Source organism: Pelodiscus sinensis, chromosome 3, assembly GCF_049634645.1.
Source record: "Pelodiscus sinensis isolate JC-2024 chromosome 3, ASM4963464v1, whole genome shotgun sequence".
In the NCBI taxonomy this organism is placed as follows: Eukaryota; Metazoa; Chordata; order Testudines; family Trionychidae; genus Pelodiscus; species Pelodiscus sinensis.
The window spans coordinates 163,799,639-163,819,474 of record NC_134713.1 but is presented as its reverse complement, the minus strand read 5'-3'; the positions used below and the strand labels follow the sequence as shown (position 1 = coordinate 163,819,474).

At 42.7% G+C, this 19,836-nt stretch overlaps 1 protein-coding gene across 2 annotated transcripts in view; it reads left to right on the top strand.

Annotated features, from left to right (window-relative positions):
• The window catches only part of TTC7A (tetratricopeptide repeat domain 7A), a 232,374-nt gene that overhangs the window by 86,633 nt on the left and 125,905 nt on the right, over positions 1 to 19,836 (top strand). For both annotated transcript variants that reach the window (XM_006125491.4, XM_075925403.1), the window contains 3 exons: positions 2,930 to 3,047; positions 10,490 to 10,547; positions 19,480 to 19,552. In XM_006125491.4, the coding sequence (XP_006125553.2) occupies positions 2,930 to 3,047; positions 10,490 to 10,547; positions 19,480 to 19,552 (249 nt within the window). The remainder of the gene's footprint in view (positions 1 to 2,929; positions 3,048 to 10,489; positions 10,548 to 19,479; positions 19,553 to 19,836) is intronic.

The following is a 19,836-nucleotide window of genomic DNA, read 5'->3' as shown; positions in this document are numbered from 1 at the left end:
CAGTATTCTAAATGTGGGTGTACCATGGATTTATATAAGGGCAATAAGATATTCTCCATCTTATTTTCTATCCCTTTTTTAATGATTCCTAACATCATGTTTGTTTTTTTGACTGCCGCTGCACACTGCGTGGACGTCTTCAGAGAATTATCCATGATGACGTAGTCCAAGTGTCCATGCAAGACCTTCTTCCGCGCACTAACATTTTTCTAGAGTGTTTTTATTTACATCCATTTCAAATTGGGCTAGATCAGAGAACACCACCACAGGGTCCATCTGGACACTTAGGGTACATCTATACAGCAAAATAATTATCTTTATTTTGAAATAACATTGAAATACTGTCAAGCTGGAGGACTTCTTACTCCAACTTCTGTAATCTTCATTGAATGAGGAGTAATGGAAGTCAGAGGAAGAGTTCTCTATTGTGAAATAAGTGCTGTGTAGATGCTCCCAATTTCAAAATAAGCTATTTTGAAATAAGCTACACAATAGACATAGCTCAATTTGCATAGCTTATTTTGAGTTAAGCCCTCCTGTGTAGATTAGCCCTGCTGTATTGACATTCCCAAAGGGTGTAAGTCTGAATAAGCTACACAACTTCAGCTACGTCAATTGTGTTGCTTAAGTCGAAATAGCTTATTTTGACTTTTGGTACTGTTTACACAGCAGGAAGTCAAAGGAAGAACACTCTTCCTTTGACTTCCCTTACTCCTTTTAAAATTAGGGTTATCATGAGTCAGAGTAAGAAGTCCTCCAGCTCGACATTATGTCGAAATAAAGGCTTGTAGTGTAGACGCATCCGTTATTTCAGCATAACATCAGTTATTCTGAAATAATGCTGCTGTGTAGACGTACTCTTAGTGCATAACACGGTAGTGTGGGATTGATTCACACTTCAGCTTGTCACAAACTAAGGGTTTATTTAGACAAACCCAGAGTGTCAGCCGATGTATCTGTAAAATCTGTAGTGAGTAAGTTCTCTACCTGGAATGCATTGGGAACCAATTGTGTTTGAGAGCTGAGGCCTAGTGAATGTTGACGTAAATGACCAGTTTGCAGATTTTCAGACTCCCTAAGAATAGTGGAGGAATGGTGAGGGACTGTCACAGCAGAAGTGGCAGTGGCTGAACAGTGCAAAAAAAAAAGGATTTGTGAAAGCTTGAATAGCGAAGTATAGGGACCAGTTCATAAGCATCTCAGAAGCTAAAATTTCTTCATCTAACTTCCAAGTCCATTTTATTTAGACTACTGCTGCTGTGATCATCTTCCTTTTCATTCTTTTCTCCACGTCTCCCCCAGAGAATCCCTTATCTGTCTTTTTGTCTGACTGATCCCTTCTCCTGGTTCTTTCCTACATGAAATGCAAGCTTCTTGTTCTTACCTTCATGCCTTGGCAAGACTGTCTTCTTATGTCTCTCTTGTCCTCTCCTCCTATTAGCTTCCTTAATCTTAAATTCTGTCCAGCCATATCACTTGTTTCGTTTATTCTTTCTGTTCTCATCTTTGTAGCTTCTTTCACCGCTGGATCCCTCCTACATTGTTGTGCTTCAAGTTGCATCCTTCTTGGTCATAGCCCTCCTTAAAACTTATTCGTTTCACAAACCCCACCAATACTAATTGCTCCCAGATGATATCCCCATATGGCGTGGTCACCAACAGGTCGATCACGAGCTACTGGTCGATCGCGAGGCCTCGACCAGTTGCTCGCGAGGCGTCCTGTCTGCCCCGCCCCCATTTCCCTCCCACCCTCGAGAAGCCCCACTACTTACCTCAAGGAGGGGTGAGTCAGCCCCGCAGGAGGCGCGTGGGGGGGGGGTTGGCCCCGGGGCAGGCGTGCGTGCAGGGCTTCCCTGCGCAGGGGGGGGTTGGTGCCGGGACAAGCATGCGGGGCTTCCCTGCGCGGGGCGGGGTCGGCTCCCTGGGCAGGTGCGTGCACGTGGGGCTTCCCTGCGCGGGGGGGTTGGCGCCGGGGCAAGCGCGCGCGGGGTTTCCCTGCACTGGTTGGCCTCGGGGCAGGTGCGTTCGGGGCTTCCCTGCGCCGTGTGGGGTCGGCCCCGGGGCAGGCACGGGCTGGTTTCCCTGGGGGGAGGGGAGAATCCTGGGAGGAGGGAGATGCAGGGGACTCTCCGCCTCCACTGGCACCCCACTCCCCAGCCACAGAACGCTGTCCCCACTCTCCTGTCCCCAGCTACAGAACTCTGTCCCCATTCCCGTCCCCACTCCCCGAACTCTGTCCCCACTGGCACCCTGTCCCCAGCTGCAGAAGCCTGTCCCCACTGGCACCCTGTCCCCTGCTGCAGAACCCTGTTCCCTCTCCCCTACCCCCAGCTGCAGAACTCTGTCCCCACAAAATATATAATTATAAATGCTTCATTTTAGATTTAAATATCATGAATAAAAAACAGACCATTTATTTTGTAACTATAAACACGTGATTTTAATTTTATGTATCGCATAATTTAAAAATAAACTGTTTATCAGAGTGTGTAAGTAAGGGCTGGGGATAGCAAGTGATGGACAGGAGGAGAATAGAGAGAGCGGGGCTTCACGGAAGGGGCGGGGCTTCACGGAAGGGGTGGGGCGGTAGATCTTCGCCTGTTCTGAGATTTAAAAAGTGATCTTGGGTGTAAAAAGAGTGGAGACCACTGCCATATGGTATTGAACTTCAGTGTTATCCCTTGAATTGTATCTGCCCAAGCCTAGTTTGTAAGCTGTCTGCAACAGAGCCCTCATCTTCTGTTTGTGAAATACGGTGTTCACTTTTTAAAAAAAAAAGCCTTTATTTTTAAGGGAATGATGCATACAAATAGATTAACAGATGCAGATAACTCTAACAACTCTCTGGTCATCTGTAATGACACACAGTCTTTTTGGAGTAGGCACGAGGCAAGTAATTGGCTTTTTTCATGCTCTCTTTTCCTTACAGCTGGAAGAAGGGGAATGTTTCGCCAAGATGGTGATAGACCTAGGAGAGGATGCTGGAGAATTTCTGGCTAAGGGATACCTGGCCTTGGGTCTGACATACAGTCTTCAGGCTACTGATGGTAAATATTGTTTATAAAGCAGCTATGCTATGTTTTCAGTGTAAGCAATGTATTAAAGACATTGTTGAAACTCTGACTGATCATGGAAAATACGGTAATGGAATTCCTAGGCCACTGGGGAATATTCACTTGCTCTCTGAACACCATGTGCTGTGATAAACCACATGGAATTTTTATGCTGAAGTACAAAAACAGACTGCTCAGATTTCCTACTGATTTGGAGAGGTCCATTTATTACGGCTAAAAAAATTTGGGTGCTTGAATTGAACATTTGTTATAATTTTTTCAAGTGTTAATTTATATAACAAAACCCCCCTTTTCATCTATTTTCACATTAGTAAGTTCATCTTCTGGCTTAAACATCACTCCCTCTGTGGATTTAAGCAAGTCATTTAACTTCTCTGTGCCTCTCTTTCTCCCTCATTAAAATACTGTAATACTTATGTACCCTTCCAGGGCACGGTGAAAGCTTTGAACGGGAAAGGAGTTATGTAAGCACTGAGCATTATGTTTTAATTATAAGTAGGTTCTGCAGGTTTGGCATATGAAGGTTTGACATGCTCTAAGGCCCATTACGTGGAGTGCAGGAAGAGCTTTTAGTTCTGTTTTTCATCAGGTTCACGTCTAGGAACAGCTTTTAGTTTACCCTTGAACTTCAGGCATACTGACCAGTTTGGCCATGCCATTAATGTGCAATCTTAGAGTTGCTTAGGGTTAGGCCAGTTTGTTTATTGTCCTTGTGGGCAGTAGCGCAGATCACAGAAAAGTGCTAATCTTGGGTGTGGTAGTGCTTTGTGCATACTGATGCAGCACACCACACCATGGCAGAGCAACTTCATCAAATATTTCTGTGCTGTTCAGTAGTAGAAGTCACGGTGATTCTCTGATCCAATGGGCAACTGCCCCCCCTCCAAAGAGGTTGATAATATATAAGGGTATGTCTACACTACCCTCCTAGTTCGAACTAGGAGGGTAATGTAGGCATACCGCACTTGCAAATGAAGCCCGGGATTTGAATTTCCCGGGCTTCATTTGCATAAGCGGGGCGCCGCCATTTTTAAAACCCCGCTGGTTCGAACCCCGTGCAGCGCGGCTACACGGGGCACGAACTACTGTTACTCCTCGTGGAATGAGGAGTAACGGTAGTTCGAACTAGGAAGCCTAGTTCGAACTACCTAGTTCGTGCCCCGTGTAGCCGCGCTGCACGGGGTTCGAACCAGCGGGGTTTTAAAAATGGCGGCGCCCCGCTTATGCAAATGAAGCCCGGGAAATTCAAATCCCGGGCTTCATTTGCAAGTGCGGTATGCCTACATTACCCTCCTAGTTCGAACTAGGAGGGTAGTGTAGACATACCCTAACAGAGTTCCTTCTCTGTTTCACTGCCCCAAAGCAGTTGCTCCTGGAAGGTTCACGTCAATAGACCTACATCCTGAGCAACTTGTACTTTCTCTTATTTTCTAAAGTCCTTTAAAACATTTGAGTCTTACATAGCGGCCTACTTCCTCAAGACATCATGCCCAGATTATGTTTAATTGTCTCTAAGATTGTACGAGATCCCTGAATCAATTTTCAAACAGACTTTTAAAATAGATTACTAAGTAAATAAATAGTAAAATGATTATTCTCTGTACTGATGCTTTATTAAAGAGTTTCTGACAAATGAAGCCAAAGAGGAGTCTGTTGGACTACACTATATCGCTCAGTATATAAGGAGCATTAGTGTGAGTTTTAATGCTTTCTCTTCTGGAACCATGTCTTCTCTGAGTGTTCAAGAGGCTAACCATGTTCAGGAATGTTCTGATCTACACCAAACTTGTTTATTAAATAAACACTTAACCTTCATTACATTAGCTCTGCACTTGTGTCCAATTTAGCCTCTGTATTTCATCATGAAATGGTGGCATTTCTGCCTTTCATGCCTCATACTTTTAGGCTTTGCCTACACTGGCAGATGTGAAGTGCTGGTAGTTAGAGCACTGCTCACAGGGAAGCCGCCATTGTGTGTCCAGAATGCAGCAACAGAAGACTTAGTGTGCACTAAGTGCCTTGCCAGTGGGGACACCTTGGGAGTTACAGTTCTGGAAGATGATTTACTGTGCAGTAATGTTGCCAGTGTAGACTTGTCCCAAGTCTTAAACTAGGCAGGGCTAATTGTTTAGTGGGGGTGTCCAGCAAATTTCCCTCCTGGACCTTATCTTCTCTAAATAAAATGGATTCAATCTCTTTATAACATGCTTGTTTCCAAATACATATATATTTGGTATTTTAACCCCAAACTCCAAATCTATACTGAGAAGAATTTTTTATTGCCATGGGAAGAGTAAAATATTTATCATTGAGATAAAGCAGATATTGAAGGGGAAGACAGGAGGAGAATCAGTCCCCAATATAAACCCCATGTTTCATATTGTGAAATCTTAAATCTGTTTTTGTATGTATTTACACTGATCACACAAAATCTGTGTATATATAAAGTTATGGAAGTGTGTGTGTGTGTGTGTGTGTGTGTGTGTATATATATATATATATATAAACATAAACTTCCATAACTTTCCATTCCCATTGACTTCTGTTTGCTACAGCACATCAAGTGCTAATTAATACATTGTTTCAAAGTCACTTGACAACTTTTGTTAGAAAGTTTTGGTAGAATGGTAGACATTTGCTGACCAAAATTAGGCTTTCTTTTTTAAATTTCTACTTTATCAATAGTTAGCAATATCCAGTAATCCAGGGACATTCAAAACTAAATCTGGTGCCTTGTGACACTTTCTGCTTTATAGCATGACTGTTTCTTTGCAGGAGGTGGATAAGAGAATAATTTTGAATACAATTAAAACATTTTCTAGTATTTTTTAATAATCTTCAAAAAAATCTCTATACATATAAGAGCCACCCTCTTATATGTTACTTTTTTTCCTCTCGCTGTTCCAGTTTTGTCACTGTCTGTGTGCCAGCGTTGTCTTTCTTGGTTCTCATGCAGAATTCATGTAAGACAAGGAAAGGTGGTTTGAGTTTAACTAACGCCTTGCAAGGGGAAAAATCATCAAGTGCAAAAAATACTGTAATGCAAATGCTCTTTATACCTGCCCCCAACATACCTTAGTTAATCCTTAATCTTCTCTGGTTTTTCCAGACCATCCACTCATTCCAAGAGTGTGTGTGTGTGTTTGGAGTTTTGGATACAATGTCACAAATCTGGAATGGAGATGAAAATGTTTCCCTAGCTAGCCATAAGAACAGTGTACAGTTAGTATATGCAGAGCACAAACTAATATTGCTGTAGGCATTGCTTATTAGTGAACTAATCCTGATTTCCTCATCTGTGGATCAGTAATCTCAGATCACAGTAATCAGTAATTATTTCATATTTGATATATGATAAGAAGAATTTGGGCTGTTGTATAAGTGCACCAAACTAAGGCCTGAGGCACTTGCATCCTCTTTGCAAAAGTGACTCAGCACCAGATTTCAAAAATATTTAGATGTCATAATACCTTTAGAAAATCTAGCTTTTAGGAGCCTAAATCCCATTGAATTTTGTAATACTTAAGCTCTAAAAGGCCAGATCTTCATTGAAACCCTGTATCTTAATTAAATCAAGCTGCATTTCCACTGAGACTGTAATAGTTTTATCACCAGTTTGTAATCTGTCAACCATCTTCAATAGTTTTTGGATATTTAGTCCCTTTCTGTGCAGTCTCTCATTGAATAAAGTGCATGGTATGTTTTGATCAAAAGTCTTCATTGTCAGCACACATCTCAGCATGCTTATGGTAGTAGGATGCAAATGCAGAGAGATAGGGCCAGATTTCCAGCTTTTGTATAAATCAGCATAATTATACTGAAGCCAATGGAGCTACATCAATTTGTAACAGCTGAAGAGCTGAACTATAATTTTCAAAAATTCCACAAAATGTCCTTGGATAGTTGAGACATCAATCCTTACTTCTCAGTTAATTAAATGTGAGGTTGATGCTTATGGAAGAATTTCTGAACTCTCTCAATATATTTTGGTATGTAACACCCCCTTTTAAAATGGAGTATGAATGGAATGCTGAACAGCCACAAAAGAGAAGTTTAGGATGTTACTGCCTGGTAAATTCTCTAGAATTTTTCATTTTATTTCTTTGTAACAAATAGTAGAATTCCTCCTTGTCACACTTTGCTGTGCCTTCTTGGGTTAGCATATCTAGCAACTTGGACACAATATTTGGTGTTTTTTCTAAGGGATGTATAATCAGTGGCATTAAGAACACTTCATTTTCCTGCGTAGATGCTTGTAGCCATTATGAGATGATTTGTTTATGTTTCATCAACGATTTTGCATAAAATGTCCATGGTGAGCTTTTTCATTTTTTCTCTGATATTTTTTTTTCTGTGTCTCTACTTTCCTTTCAGTCTGTGTGGAGAGGGATATCCAGGGTGCAGTATTCCAGTCATTTCTTTAAACTGTTCATTTTGTGCTTCATTAGAGCCTACGTGGTTAGCAGCAGCAGCTTCAATTTTCTTATCAAGTCCCTGTCTTTCAAGATGTATGGCATCATCACTGCTAGATCTTTTTGTAATTTTTGGGTGTTGAAGACTGATAGATACTGCTCTAGGTTGAAATGGATGTTAAAAAGAACTAAATTATGTCTCAGAGAAAGAGCTGTATTAATCCTTATCTGCAAAAACCACAAGGAGTCCTTTGGCACCTTAAAGACTAACAGATTTATTTGGGCATAAGCTTTCATGGGTAAAAAACATTTTGTCCGATGTTTGGAGTGGAAATTACAGAAGTAGGGATATATATCTGTACTAGCATATCAAAAGAAGGGAGTTTCTTGTCAACTGTAGGACCAGTTTTAGTTAATAAAGTCATGCCAGGCAGGGTGGATGCCGCTCACTCTCAACAATTGATGGGGTGGTGTGAATAAGAAGACCGGGGAAAATTGTCTTTGTAATGAAAGAATCTTTCTAAATTCTTATTCAGTCCCTAATTTGATAGTGTTAAATTTGCAGATGAATTGCAGCCCTGCTGTTTTTTGTTGTTGTTGTTTTTTGTTTTGTTGTTAGTTTTGAAGGGGTTTGTTTTGTTTTGTTTTGTTTTGTTTTGTTTTGTTGGTAGAAGGATGGCTACTTTTAAATCCATTACTGAGTGTCCAGGGAGGTTAAAGTGTTCTTCTATTAGTTTTGGTATGTTACGTTTCTTGATAGGAGTGAGCCACATCCACCCTGATTGAACTGGTCCTACACTTGACAAGAACCACCCTTCTTTCGATAAGTTGGTACAGGTTGGACCACCCTGGTCTGGCAACATCAGGACCTGACAGGTCCTGAATTAGAGATTTTTCCAGACCAGGGGTGGTGTCCCCTGCCAGCAGCCCTGAGCCAGCCAGCTCTCTGCCTCTGGCCCCCTCTATTTCCACCCCCAGCAGGCATGTCTACCCTGCTGCCACCAGTCCCCCTGCTTTGACTTGTCATGGGTATCCAGGGTTCTCCAACCCCGTGCTGCCACAGTTCCCTGGCCCCGTATTGCTGGGGGTGGCCAGATTTCCCCAGCTCCTCGCTACCACTGGCTCCTGGGATTCTCCGTCACCACACTGCCACACGTGGCCAAGTTTCTTTGTCATCTGGTCCTGTGCTGCCGCAGGCTGCTGGGGTTCTCTGACCCGGCCCCAGCACTTTTGTGGGGCTTTGGTTCCACTGCCCCTGGTCAGGTTGCTGGCTCTCCTACCATTAGGCTTCTGGGTTTTCTGGTCCAGGAGCATTCATGGTCCAGGAGCATTCATGGTCCTGCCAGACCACAGCTGTTGCTGGACCGGAGAGTACCTGTTTTCAGAGGTCCAACCCCTTTGTAATTTCCACTCTGTGCATCTGGCAAAGTGGTTTTTTACCCACAAAAGCTTATGCCCAAATAAATTTGTTAATTTGTATCTGAAAAAACAACAAGCTGTCCTATGGCCAAGGGTGTATTTCAGAGCGAGTGGGGGGCAGAACAGCCATGCCTACCGAGACACAGTTTACTTTTCTTCTCATTCCCCTGAATATCAGGGAACGAGGGGAAAGAACTTGGATTCTATGCATGCCTCTCACTCCTGGCTGGTGAAGGGAGGGGCAGAGGAGTAATTCACAGAATCTAAATACTTTCCCCTTGATCCCTAATACTCAGGGAAATGGGAGGAAAAACAAGCCTTATCCCAGTGCACATAGCTACTGCTCCCCCTGCTCTCCCAAAATGGTGCCCTTGACTGTGGCAACTTAAATACTAACGCTGTTACTCCCCTGTGACTTGACTTTGCAATATTACCAAATTCACTGGTGGTAATGGTGATGTGCTTTTCATTCAATGGCACATTTGATCTGGGAGAATCTGAAGAAACTTTCTCTACATTTTTATATGAGCATGAATCCTCTGTTTTTCTAGTGAACTCTTGAGAGTGCTCGTATTTTCCTTTACTTTTAATGAATAATGTGTTTTCCTTGCATTATGTCAGTCAATCATTTGTTCCTGCCACTTCTATCAACTTGAGGCATGTTGAGTCAGATAAACTCATACATTGAGGTTTTATTATTCACTAAACACTAATCTCCTCTTGGCAGTATTGATCAGTAGCATTTGGAATAAGATATAACCTCCTTATTAATTATGAAGATTGAAAAGCAATATGATCTAGGCTGCTTAATACAGAACAATGCTGTCATATGCCCTTGACAGATGTTTTCAGAAAACCAGGCTTCCCTAATTAGTTTGCATATCCTTTTATTCAGTATCCAATAACAATGAATTACATTCACAAGCCATACCCTCTTTTCAATCTTCCATCCATTTCTGCTTCCCTCTTACAGGGCTCCCTAACTTTATCTTTTCCTAACTGGCATTATAAGAATCTTGAATATTTCCATTTTACCTTTTTTAGAATTGCTTTACAGATAGAAATTAGAGCCTAATGGGGCAGATCCTTAGCTTTGCTGAGTTCATATTGGTGCAGCTGAAGAGAAAGTGCAGGAGGCAACTGGGGACCGAAGCCAAGCTTAGCATAACTTGAAGCAGCCTAAGGATTTGCAGGAAGGTCAGAAAGACTGCTGCACTGGCTGAGAATCTGGCTCTATCCCTGATATTCCCCCTTGTATGCTATTAGTACATAGCAGCCAGGGCCAAGAGTCTGGTTTCAATTTCTGTAGTTTTAAAAAGCCTTTAAATTATGTGTATTATGTAAACAAAAATATTTTAGTCACAGAAAGGCCTTTTTTAAATGGGGGGAGGAAAATTACTTGTAAAAACCCCAAAAATATTTTAAAAGATCTGTTATCGTTTTTCTCTAAGAGCAAAACTGGTTTTGTCAGAGCGTGACATACAAGCACTAATATCCTTCTGCTGTTGTATGTTAACATATTAAAATTTATTGTAAGTGTTCTCTATCTAACTGTTAAATAACCATGTGTGTCTTGTCCTGCAGCCACCCTGAAATGCTCTCAAGACAAATTGCACAAGAAAGCACTTCAAACTTTGCAGAGGTGAGAGAGAGACTGAGTAGCTGCCATTCGTGTTTGCTTTTTTGATGAATCCAAAGTAGTTCTTTAGTTTGTACAAACATATGCTCTAGAAAATGTTTCAACATCTCATGTTTAATATAGTACATCAGAACAAGCATATTGGGTCAAACCAGTGGTCCATCTAGCCCAGGGGCAGGAACCTTTTTTGCATCGGGAGCCACTGACCAATAGAAAAATCAGTTGGGGGCCACACACAAGTGAGAAGAAAAAAAAACAAAAATAAAAACAAACCAAACAAAAATGTGGTCCCCGACTGAGAAGGAAAAGGACACTCCCACATTCCCCACGCACACCAGAGCATAATGGGGCACAAGACTAGTAGATTTTGAGTGCTCCCATCCCACAGTAGGTGCAGGATCTCCAGTGCTGGGTGGGGGAGCCTTGAGCCTCCAGGACTGGATCAAGGCAAGCCAGGAGCTACATCCGGCCCTGGGCCTGAGTTTCCCCACCCTTGATCTAGCCCAATATCCTGTCTTCCAATAGTGTTCATTGCCAGGTGCTCCCAAGGAATGAACAATTGAATGATCTATCCTCTGTGGTCCAGTCCCAGATCCACACAATCAAGAGTTTAGGGACACTCAGGCCATGTGTCCACTACACAGAAGATCAACGCTGCTAAGGTCAATCTTTTGAGGTTTGATTTAGGAGGTCTAGTGAAGACCTATTAAATCAAACTCAGAGGACGTCCCCATCAGTGCCAGTATTCCTGCTCCTCATGAGGAGTAAGGGAAGCTGATGGAGCATTTGCTCCTGTTGACCTCCTACTGTGTGGATAGCATGGAAACACAACTTAAGATACGTTGACTCCAACTATGTAATTGTTGTGTATCTGAATTAGATCTTCCACTGTAGTGTAGACCAGGCCTCAGAGCATGAGGTTGTATACCATACCATCCTGACTAACAGCCATTGATGGGCCCATCCTACATGAACTTATTTAATTCTTTTTTTAATCCATTTATACACAGACCTCCTATTACCTCCCTGGACACAAGAATCAAATCATAGCCTTAAAAAGGTGATTTTATTAACATAACAAAAAGACTTACTTGGTAAAGCATACTTGGTTGCTAAGTGATTTTAAACAACTGAGAAAAGACCAAATTAAAACTCAGAGAATTTCATCCTTGTGATTCAGCTTAAAGTTACAGTGTATGGGGGCGGGGGAGAGGTTTGCATAGACTTAGCACAGAGAAGTTTAACCAAACAACAAAGCAAGCAAAATAACCTGATAATATCTAAATAGACATTCACTATCTACTCAGAATAGTGGTAGAAATGTAGCTGTGTTAGTCTGGTGCAGCTGAAACAAAAAACAGGACTGTGTAGCACTTTAAAGACTAACAAGATGGTTTAATAGGTGATGAGCTTTTGTGGGCATATCCGTGGTTCATGGTCCAGTCTATTTCCATGTCCAGTAATCTCTGCCTGGTTCAATTCATCTTGTTTCCCCAGGTCCTGTCTTAAACTCACACAAAGAAAAAAAAAAGCAAGCAGGGTTCCTTCGAATTCAAATCTCAACACCTTCTCCCATTGGCTCTCCGAGCTTCCTGCTAACAACTCCTAGCTACTTGAGTTTAACCCTTTATTTGTCTAATGCTGGGATGCCAGAAAAGGACAGCACCCCTCCTATTCATCACACCCTCCTCTGTACATTCTTTAATTTTAATATATTTTTGGGATAAAAAAAGAACTGCACACAGTATTTCAAGTGTGGTCATACTATGGATTTATAAAGTGGCACTATGGTATTTTCTGTCTTACTATGTGTCCCTTTCCTAATGGCTCCTAATACTCTGATAGCTTTTTTCACTGCCACAGGATATTGAGCTGATATTTCCAGAGAACTATCCATAATGTTTCCAAGATCTCTTTCTTGAGTGGTAACTGCTAATTTAGACTCTTGCCTATTTCTGAATGTAGTGGGATTGTGTTTTCCAATGTCCATCACTTTGCATTTATTAACATTGGGTTTCATCTCCCATTTTGTCACGTATTTTTGAGATCTGTTTGTAATTTTGTAGTCAGATTTGGACTTGACTATCTTGAGTAATTTTGTATCCTCTGCAGATTTTGCCACCGTAGTGTTTACTCCCATTTAACAATCATTATGAATATGTTGAACAGCACAGATCCCAGTACAGCTCCTTGGGATCCCACTGTTTACCACTCTTCACTGTGAAAGTTGACCACCTATTTCTATCCTCTGTGTCCTGTCTTTTAACCAGTTACTGATCCATGATAGGACCTTTCCTCTTATCCCATGACTGCTTATTTTGCTTAAGAGCCTAAAATGAGGGTCCTCATCAATGTCTTTGAGTGTCCAGGTATACTTTATCAGCTGGATCACCCTTGTCCACGTTCTTACTAGCAGCCTGAAAGAATGTGAGTAGACTGATTAGGCATAATTTCCTTTACAAAAGCTGTGTTGACTCTTCCCCAGCATATCATGTTCATCTGAGTTTGTTAATTCTGTTCTCCATTATCCTTTCATCCAGTTTCCCTGATACTGAAGATAGGCTTATGGGCCTGTAATTACTAGGATCATTTATTTTACATTAGTTATTTTCCAGACATGTGGCACAGAGGCTTTGTTAAGTGATAGGTTGCCTATCATAAAAATCATAGAAGATTAGGGTTGGAAGAGCTATAAGAAGGTCATTGAGTCCAACCCTTTGCTCAAAGCAGGACTAACCCCAACTAAATCATTCTAGCCAGGGCTTTGTCAAGCCTGGCCTTAAAAACCTCTTCAGGGTGGAGATTCCACTCCCTTCCACCCTCCCGCGGTAACCCATTCCAGTGCTTCACCACCCTCCTAGTGAAATAGTTTTTCCTAATATCCAACCTAGATCTCCCACATTGCAACTTGAGGCCATTGTTCCTTGTTCTGTCATTTGTCACCACTGAGAACAGCTTCTCTCCATCCTCTTTGGAACTCCCTTAAGGTAATTGAAGGCTGCGGTCAAATCCCCTTCGTTCTTCTCTTCTGCAGACTAAATAAGCTAAGTTCCTTCACCTCTGCTCATAAGTCATGTGCTCCAGCCCCCTAATCATTTTTATTGCCATCTACTGGATTCTCTCCAATTTGTCCACATCTTCTCTGTAATGTGAGGCCCAAAATTGGACGCAATACTCTAGATATGTCCTTACCAGTGCTGAATAGAGGGAAATAACCACTTCCCTGGATCTGCTGGCAGTGCTTTTACTAATGCAGCCCAATAAGCCATTAGCCTTCCTGGCAATGAGGAAACACTGTTGACTCATATTCAGCTTCTGTAATCCCCATGTGAACAGCCACTTAGGCAGTCAGTCCCTGCCTGTAGCAGCATAGGAGATTCTTTTGCCCTAAGTGCAGAATCTCATGAGGTTTCTTTTTGCCCAGTCCTCCAATTTGTGTAGATCACTCTGGACCCTATCCCTACCTTCCCCCCATCTTAGTGTCATCTGCAAAATTGCTGAGGGTGCAAATCATCCTCTCATCCAAATCATTATTGAAGATGTTGAACAAAACAGGTCCTGGGACTGACTCTTGGAGCATTCTGCTTGATACCAACTGTGAACTGGACATGGAGCCATTGATCACAACTCATTGAGTCCAGTGATTTAGCCAACTTTCTAATCGCCTTATAGTCTATTTATCTGTGCCATACGTCTTACATTTGCAGGCAAGAATACTGTGGGAGATTGTATCAAAAGCTTTGCTAAAGTCAAGGCATATCATGTCCACCACCTTCCCCCTATTCAGAGACAGTTATCTCATCATAGGAGGCCATGAAGTTGGTCAGGCATGACTTGCCCTTAGTGAATCCATGTTGACTGTTCCTGATCCCCTTTCTCTTTTCTGTGAAGACTAAAGGGGGGGAACTTCTTCACCTTTTTCCATATCATTTGTCACTAGGTTGTCTTCCACATTCTGTAAGGATTCCACGCTTTCCCCAACTTTTGTTTTGGTGGTAACATGCCTGTAGAAGCCCTCCTGGTTACCATCACATCCCTTGCTAACTGCAACTCCAGTTGTACTTTGGCCTTCCTGATTATACACTTTCATATTAGAGCAATATCTTTATACTCTTTCCTAGTAATCTGTCCAAGTTTCCTCCTCTTGTAGGCTTCCTTTTTGTGTTTAAGCTCACTGAAGATTTCACTGTTAAGCCAAAGTGAATGCTTGCTATATTTGCTATTCTTTCTGCACTTTGGGATGGTATGTTCCCAAATACCCTCAATAAGTATTCTTGAAAATACAGTCAGCTCTCCTGGACTTGTAAGCCCTCTCATATAGGCCTCCCAGGGGATCCGACTCATCAGGGAGTCAAAGACCCTGCTTTTCTGAAGTCCAGAGTCCATAGTCTGCTGCTCTCCTGTCTTTCTTTTGTCAGGATCCTAAACTCAACCATCTCATCATCACTGCTATCCAGATTGCCACCTTCTTCAACTTACCCTACTAATACTTCCCTGTTTGTGAGCAGCAGGTCAAGAAGAGCATAGCCCTGGTTGGTTCTTCCAGTACTTGCGCTGGGAAGTTGTCCTCAACATTCTCCAAAAACTTCCTGGATTGTCTGTGCACTGCTGTGCTGTTCTTTCAGCCGGCATTATGGTGATAGAAATCTCCCATGAGAATGAGGGCCCATGATCTGGAAACTTCTGTTACTTGTCCCAAGAAAGCATTGTCTACCTCATCTTCCTATCTGGTGGTCTATAGCAGACACCCACCATGATATCACTCTTGTTGCTCTTACTTCTCTCAACATATTGTAAAGACTGTCAACCACAATTTCATACTTGAGGTCTTTCAGAACACTTGGGCAAATACAGTTCTGGCGACTTATTAATATTTAATTTATCTGTGTCAGTTCCTCAGATTTGTCAGCTAACAATCTCCTGCACGTTCTTGGTAGTGAAGATGAGTGCAAAGAATTCACTTTGGTTCACCACAATAGAATTTGTCTTCCTTGAATGTTTCTTTAGCATCTTGATCATCTAGTGGCTCCACCAGTTGTTTGGCAGACTTCCTGCTTCTAATGTTCATACTTTTTTTTGAATCCCAACAGAAGTCTTTCCAAATCACTCCTATGATACAACAATATAGCAGATCATTTGGATAAATTTGAAAGCTTAACTTTTGTGAAATATTTCTTTTTCTCTTCAACTACAAAACAAGCCAAAAATTGAGAATTAACTTCTGAGATTCTCAAGCTTGTAAGAAAAAGGTGGGGTTTCTTTCTAACTGCTAGAAAAACTCTGTCTTAGCTGTTTTATGTCATGTGTTATCGGGACTTCTAAACTCAACACAGCATCTTTAAATTAGAGTGAATTATTTTCTTCTTGCACATCTATAATAGAAATTCTGCAGAAAACCTGCCCTGGGTTACTCCTCGAGAATTGCTTTGTTTTTGTGGCGTTAACAGTTCTGTTGATGTTTCACAAGAAAAATAGAATCCAGCTCACTCACTGCTATCTATCCTGGCTCTGTAGCAGTAATATCTCTCTATATATTAAAGAAAACTTTTTCTGCAGGACGACAGAATGGTATCAGCATGTCACTCTGCAGCCGCAGGAGCCCTGACCATGTGACTTCTCGGTGAAATGGTGTGGGCTCCATCCCCACATGCCCCCTGAACCAGCATCTGCCTGCCTCTGGGCCCTGCCCCCAGCCTGCCCGGCCCACTCACTTTGGTTCTGTGCAGCCTGGGATCAGGTGCACTCTCCTGGCTAGCTCTGTCTCCACGTGCTTCCTTAGCATCCGTTTGCTTCTGAACCCTGCCCCCAGCCTGCCTGGCCCACGCGCCTGCTGTGTGCCTTGGCTTTGTGCGGCCCCAGGCTCAGGCACTCTCTCCTGGGCCCGCTGTGACACGAGCTGGGCAGGTCTTGCACCCAGACACTTCCCCAGCTCTCCAAAGCAGCCGCTGTGGGCTCCCTGGCCTTGCCACGGAGCAAAGCTGCTCCAAGAGGCCTGTGCGCAAAAGCTGAGCTGGGGGTGGGCTGTGGCTCCTGCTGTGGTGCCTAGGGCTGTACTGCTCACCTTGTTAGTGCTCCTGGGGGGAGGGGCAGGCAGCGCAGCGGATTTGGGGTGTGTGAAGGGACGGAGAAAGGGGGATAGGCTGTATGCGGGAATGGGCAGTGTGGTAAAGTGAAATGGTGGAGTTGAGGGGGATATAGGAATGGAGCAGGGGGATGGGCAGTGTGGGGGTGCAGAGGGGGCAGGGTTAGGGAGGGATGGGGATGGTAGGAATGGAGGAAGGAGGTGGGGGTAGAGTTAGGCAGTGTGGGGTGGGGAGGGGTTAGGGAGAATGGTGAGTGCAGGAATGAAGGCAGGGGGGTCAAATTGAAGTACAGTTTGCAGAGAAGGGAAAGGAGGTTCCTGCCTGACCAGAGGGTGGAGTTGGGAGAGACTTGCCTGCCCAGGTGGTAGGGTGGGGAGAGCCAGGGCCAGCCTAGCCTCTGCCCTGCCCGATGGCCAGGGGATGGGGAGAAGGGGGCATGTTGGGGCTGCCATGCCTCAGCCTAGCCCAGACCTCCCCTCCCTGGTGGCTGAGGGAGAGCCGGTGGTGCTGCCTATCCTCAGAGACGGGGCGATGGCGAGTGTAGTGAGCAGGGAGCATTGCCCCCAAGTATAGTAGTAAAAATTAATTTTTGTCACTTAAGTCAGCAGTTGTGACTCTGGGTGCTCACCACATGGTTCTCAGAAGAGCCAGAAGCTGCTCTTTTACTGAGTCTCTTTTCATAGTAAAACTGTACTTTAATTAACACATACCCAGACTCATGTAGTATATCCATGAAAGTGTTAATTACGTGTAATTGCTGTGCTGACTTGCTTTTTATTGTATTTATTTTTATCCTTTGACCTTTCCCACAGACTGCGACTTGTTTTCCCTGTATCTTAACTCTAGCTAGGAAACAGATAAGTCTAAGTTTAGCAAAACATCAGATACTCATAGTTCAGCCAAGTGGGGTGTTATAAGAGTCAGCTAGCTTAGTGCCCTGTCTCAGTATATACATGTTTATCAGTTCTGAAGTATATGTCGACTCTTTCAGCCCATGGTTCAGGATCCTGAAGCCATCCTTAAACACAGGCCTTTCAGCTGGAAGCCTAATTCCTCAAGTTTGATTATTTTTAATGTTCTTTAAGAAGATGCTGATCTACAAAATAGCAGCTTTCCTTTCTTTCTTAAGCCATTGTCAGTCAGTGTTCCCATCTATTGTTGAAGGGACTATTTAAGATTTTACAATAACCACCTGGAAGAACAGGCAAACCAACCTATCCCAGCAGTCATGATTAGGGTTGTTTTTTTTCTTAGGTAAAAGGATCCATTGTGGGGTTTGCAACATGATGTATCTGATGTCAAACCCTAGTCTGATAAATAATAATTTTGGTGTAGATCACAGTGGCCAAATGTTCAAAGAGAGGTTCTAAACAAGCAGAGATGAAAGGAACTTTCTGGCCAAGTTAAACTAATTGGTTCTAGAGCCCTTAATTAAAATAATCGACGCAATAGCTTTTTTTTTTCTCACAAGTTATGATGATAGCGGTATGGTAACTGACATTGAAACAGTAAGTGGATTTTGTTTCCCGCAATAACTCTTACATCTTTTTATTAGTGAATGAATAGTTTGGCAGTGCTTAGCTGCCGCGCTTGTCAGTCTTTCATTCTTCCTCATCCGTCCGTCAGTTACACTTGCTTGTAGTAGGGCACTACTGTTTGTTGGCACACAGCCCAAAGAATTAGAAAACATATGTTTGGTATGATCAGCCTTTCCTATTGTGTAAAGGCAGTACTGCAAAAGAGCACTAGGAAATGAATGAGCTGTGTCAGCCACAGTGGAATGTTATCTGAGTGACCTTTCAAAAATCCTGAAAGGAAACCCAGATGTTGTGATGGGGGAGCTTTGTGAAACCCTTCTCACTGCTCTTCAGAAGCCGTTGCCTTTTGTAGGGAAAGGGTGGTAAGGTAGAGAAAGCCTTTTTGAAATCCTGTTTCTGCCCCTAAACAAAACAACCTGCACCATGCCTGGTTAGAAGTCGAGCCATGTAAGCTATAATCTTCTAAATTCAAAATAGTACAGGTTGTCATTTTATTCAGTCCTGTGATGGGCCAATCACTGTTTTTGTCACTAGGGCACTGAATGGGGAACCAGAAAACCTATTGTTCACTGGCTCAGCCATTGGTCTGATGGGCAAGTAATTCACCTCTGTGTGTCTATTTCCCCTTCCATACTTAAAGTCAGTCATTGAGTATTTAGCCTGTATTTAGCTCTCTGGGCAGGCATAGTCTATACATTTGTATATTGCCTGGCCCAATGGGATTCTGATCTTGGGGTCTCTTGGGGCCCCTAAAATACAAAGTGGTAAAATTACTAGCAGAGAATGCTTTTCATTCACGGTATTAACTCCTCTTTGTTTGTTGAACCCTCATTAAAACATCCAGGAACTGCTGCTGTGTTCTAGTATCAGTAGTAGATAGCAGTTAGAATGCTACTTCAGTTGGCCTGAATTACTTAAAACAGTGTCACAAAGAATGCAGGCCATCAATTAGATGCTGCGTGGTCCTTTTCTCTGTCATAGTTGGGTAGCTAAAGGCCTTGCTATAATTCATCTCTTGCACATTGTCAAAATGGTACTCTGCAAGTGACTGAAACTTAGCATCTTTCCAATCCTCATGCTTCTCATTTTTCTTGCTGTTCCTGCTTGCTGGTTTCATGAGTTTGGCACAGCTGGCAGAGCACCCACATAGTTCTCTGTCTGGTTTCTATCTGCTCTGTACTTGTTGGAGACGAAGTCTTCTTGGATTATGGTTTTATATATAACTAATTTGTGGTCTTCCTCTGGTAGAGAAAAATGTGAAAAGTACAATCTGATACTCACTTTCCTTTTCTTATTGTTCATTTGTTTTTACAGAGCACATCAGTTGGCCCCCGAAGACCACCAAATCATCCTCTACGTCTCATTGCAGCTGGCTCTTGTCAGACAGGTTTGTGCAATGACTAGGAATTTAAGTACTGTCAGCAATTAGAAATTGGTGGAGTGACTGAGCAGAAAGAAACCAAACCCAGTCAAAGTCTGCACTGTTTTTTCCTTATTGATTGAAATTGATACCAAGAATTTTAAAGTAAGTTCACATAAGTGCAGGCAGAAACTCCCTAGGTTGGGGCTCATCACAATCCTGTTGCCAGGCATGATTTTTCAAAAGCATTCATCCAGCTTTAAATCCCAAGGAGTGCCCAATAGGTCCTGCTTTAACATCCATGCAAGTGA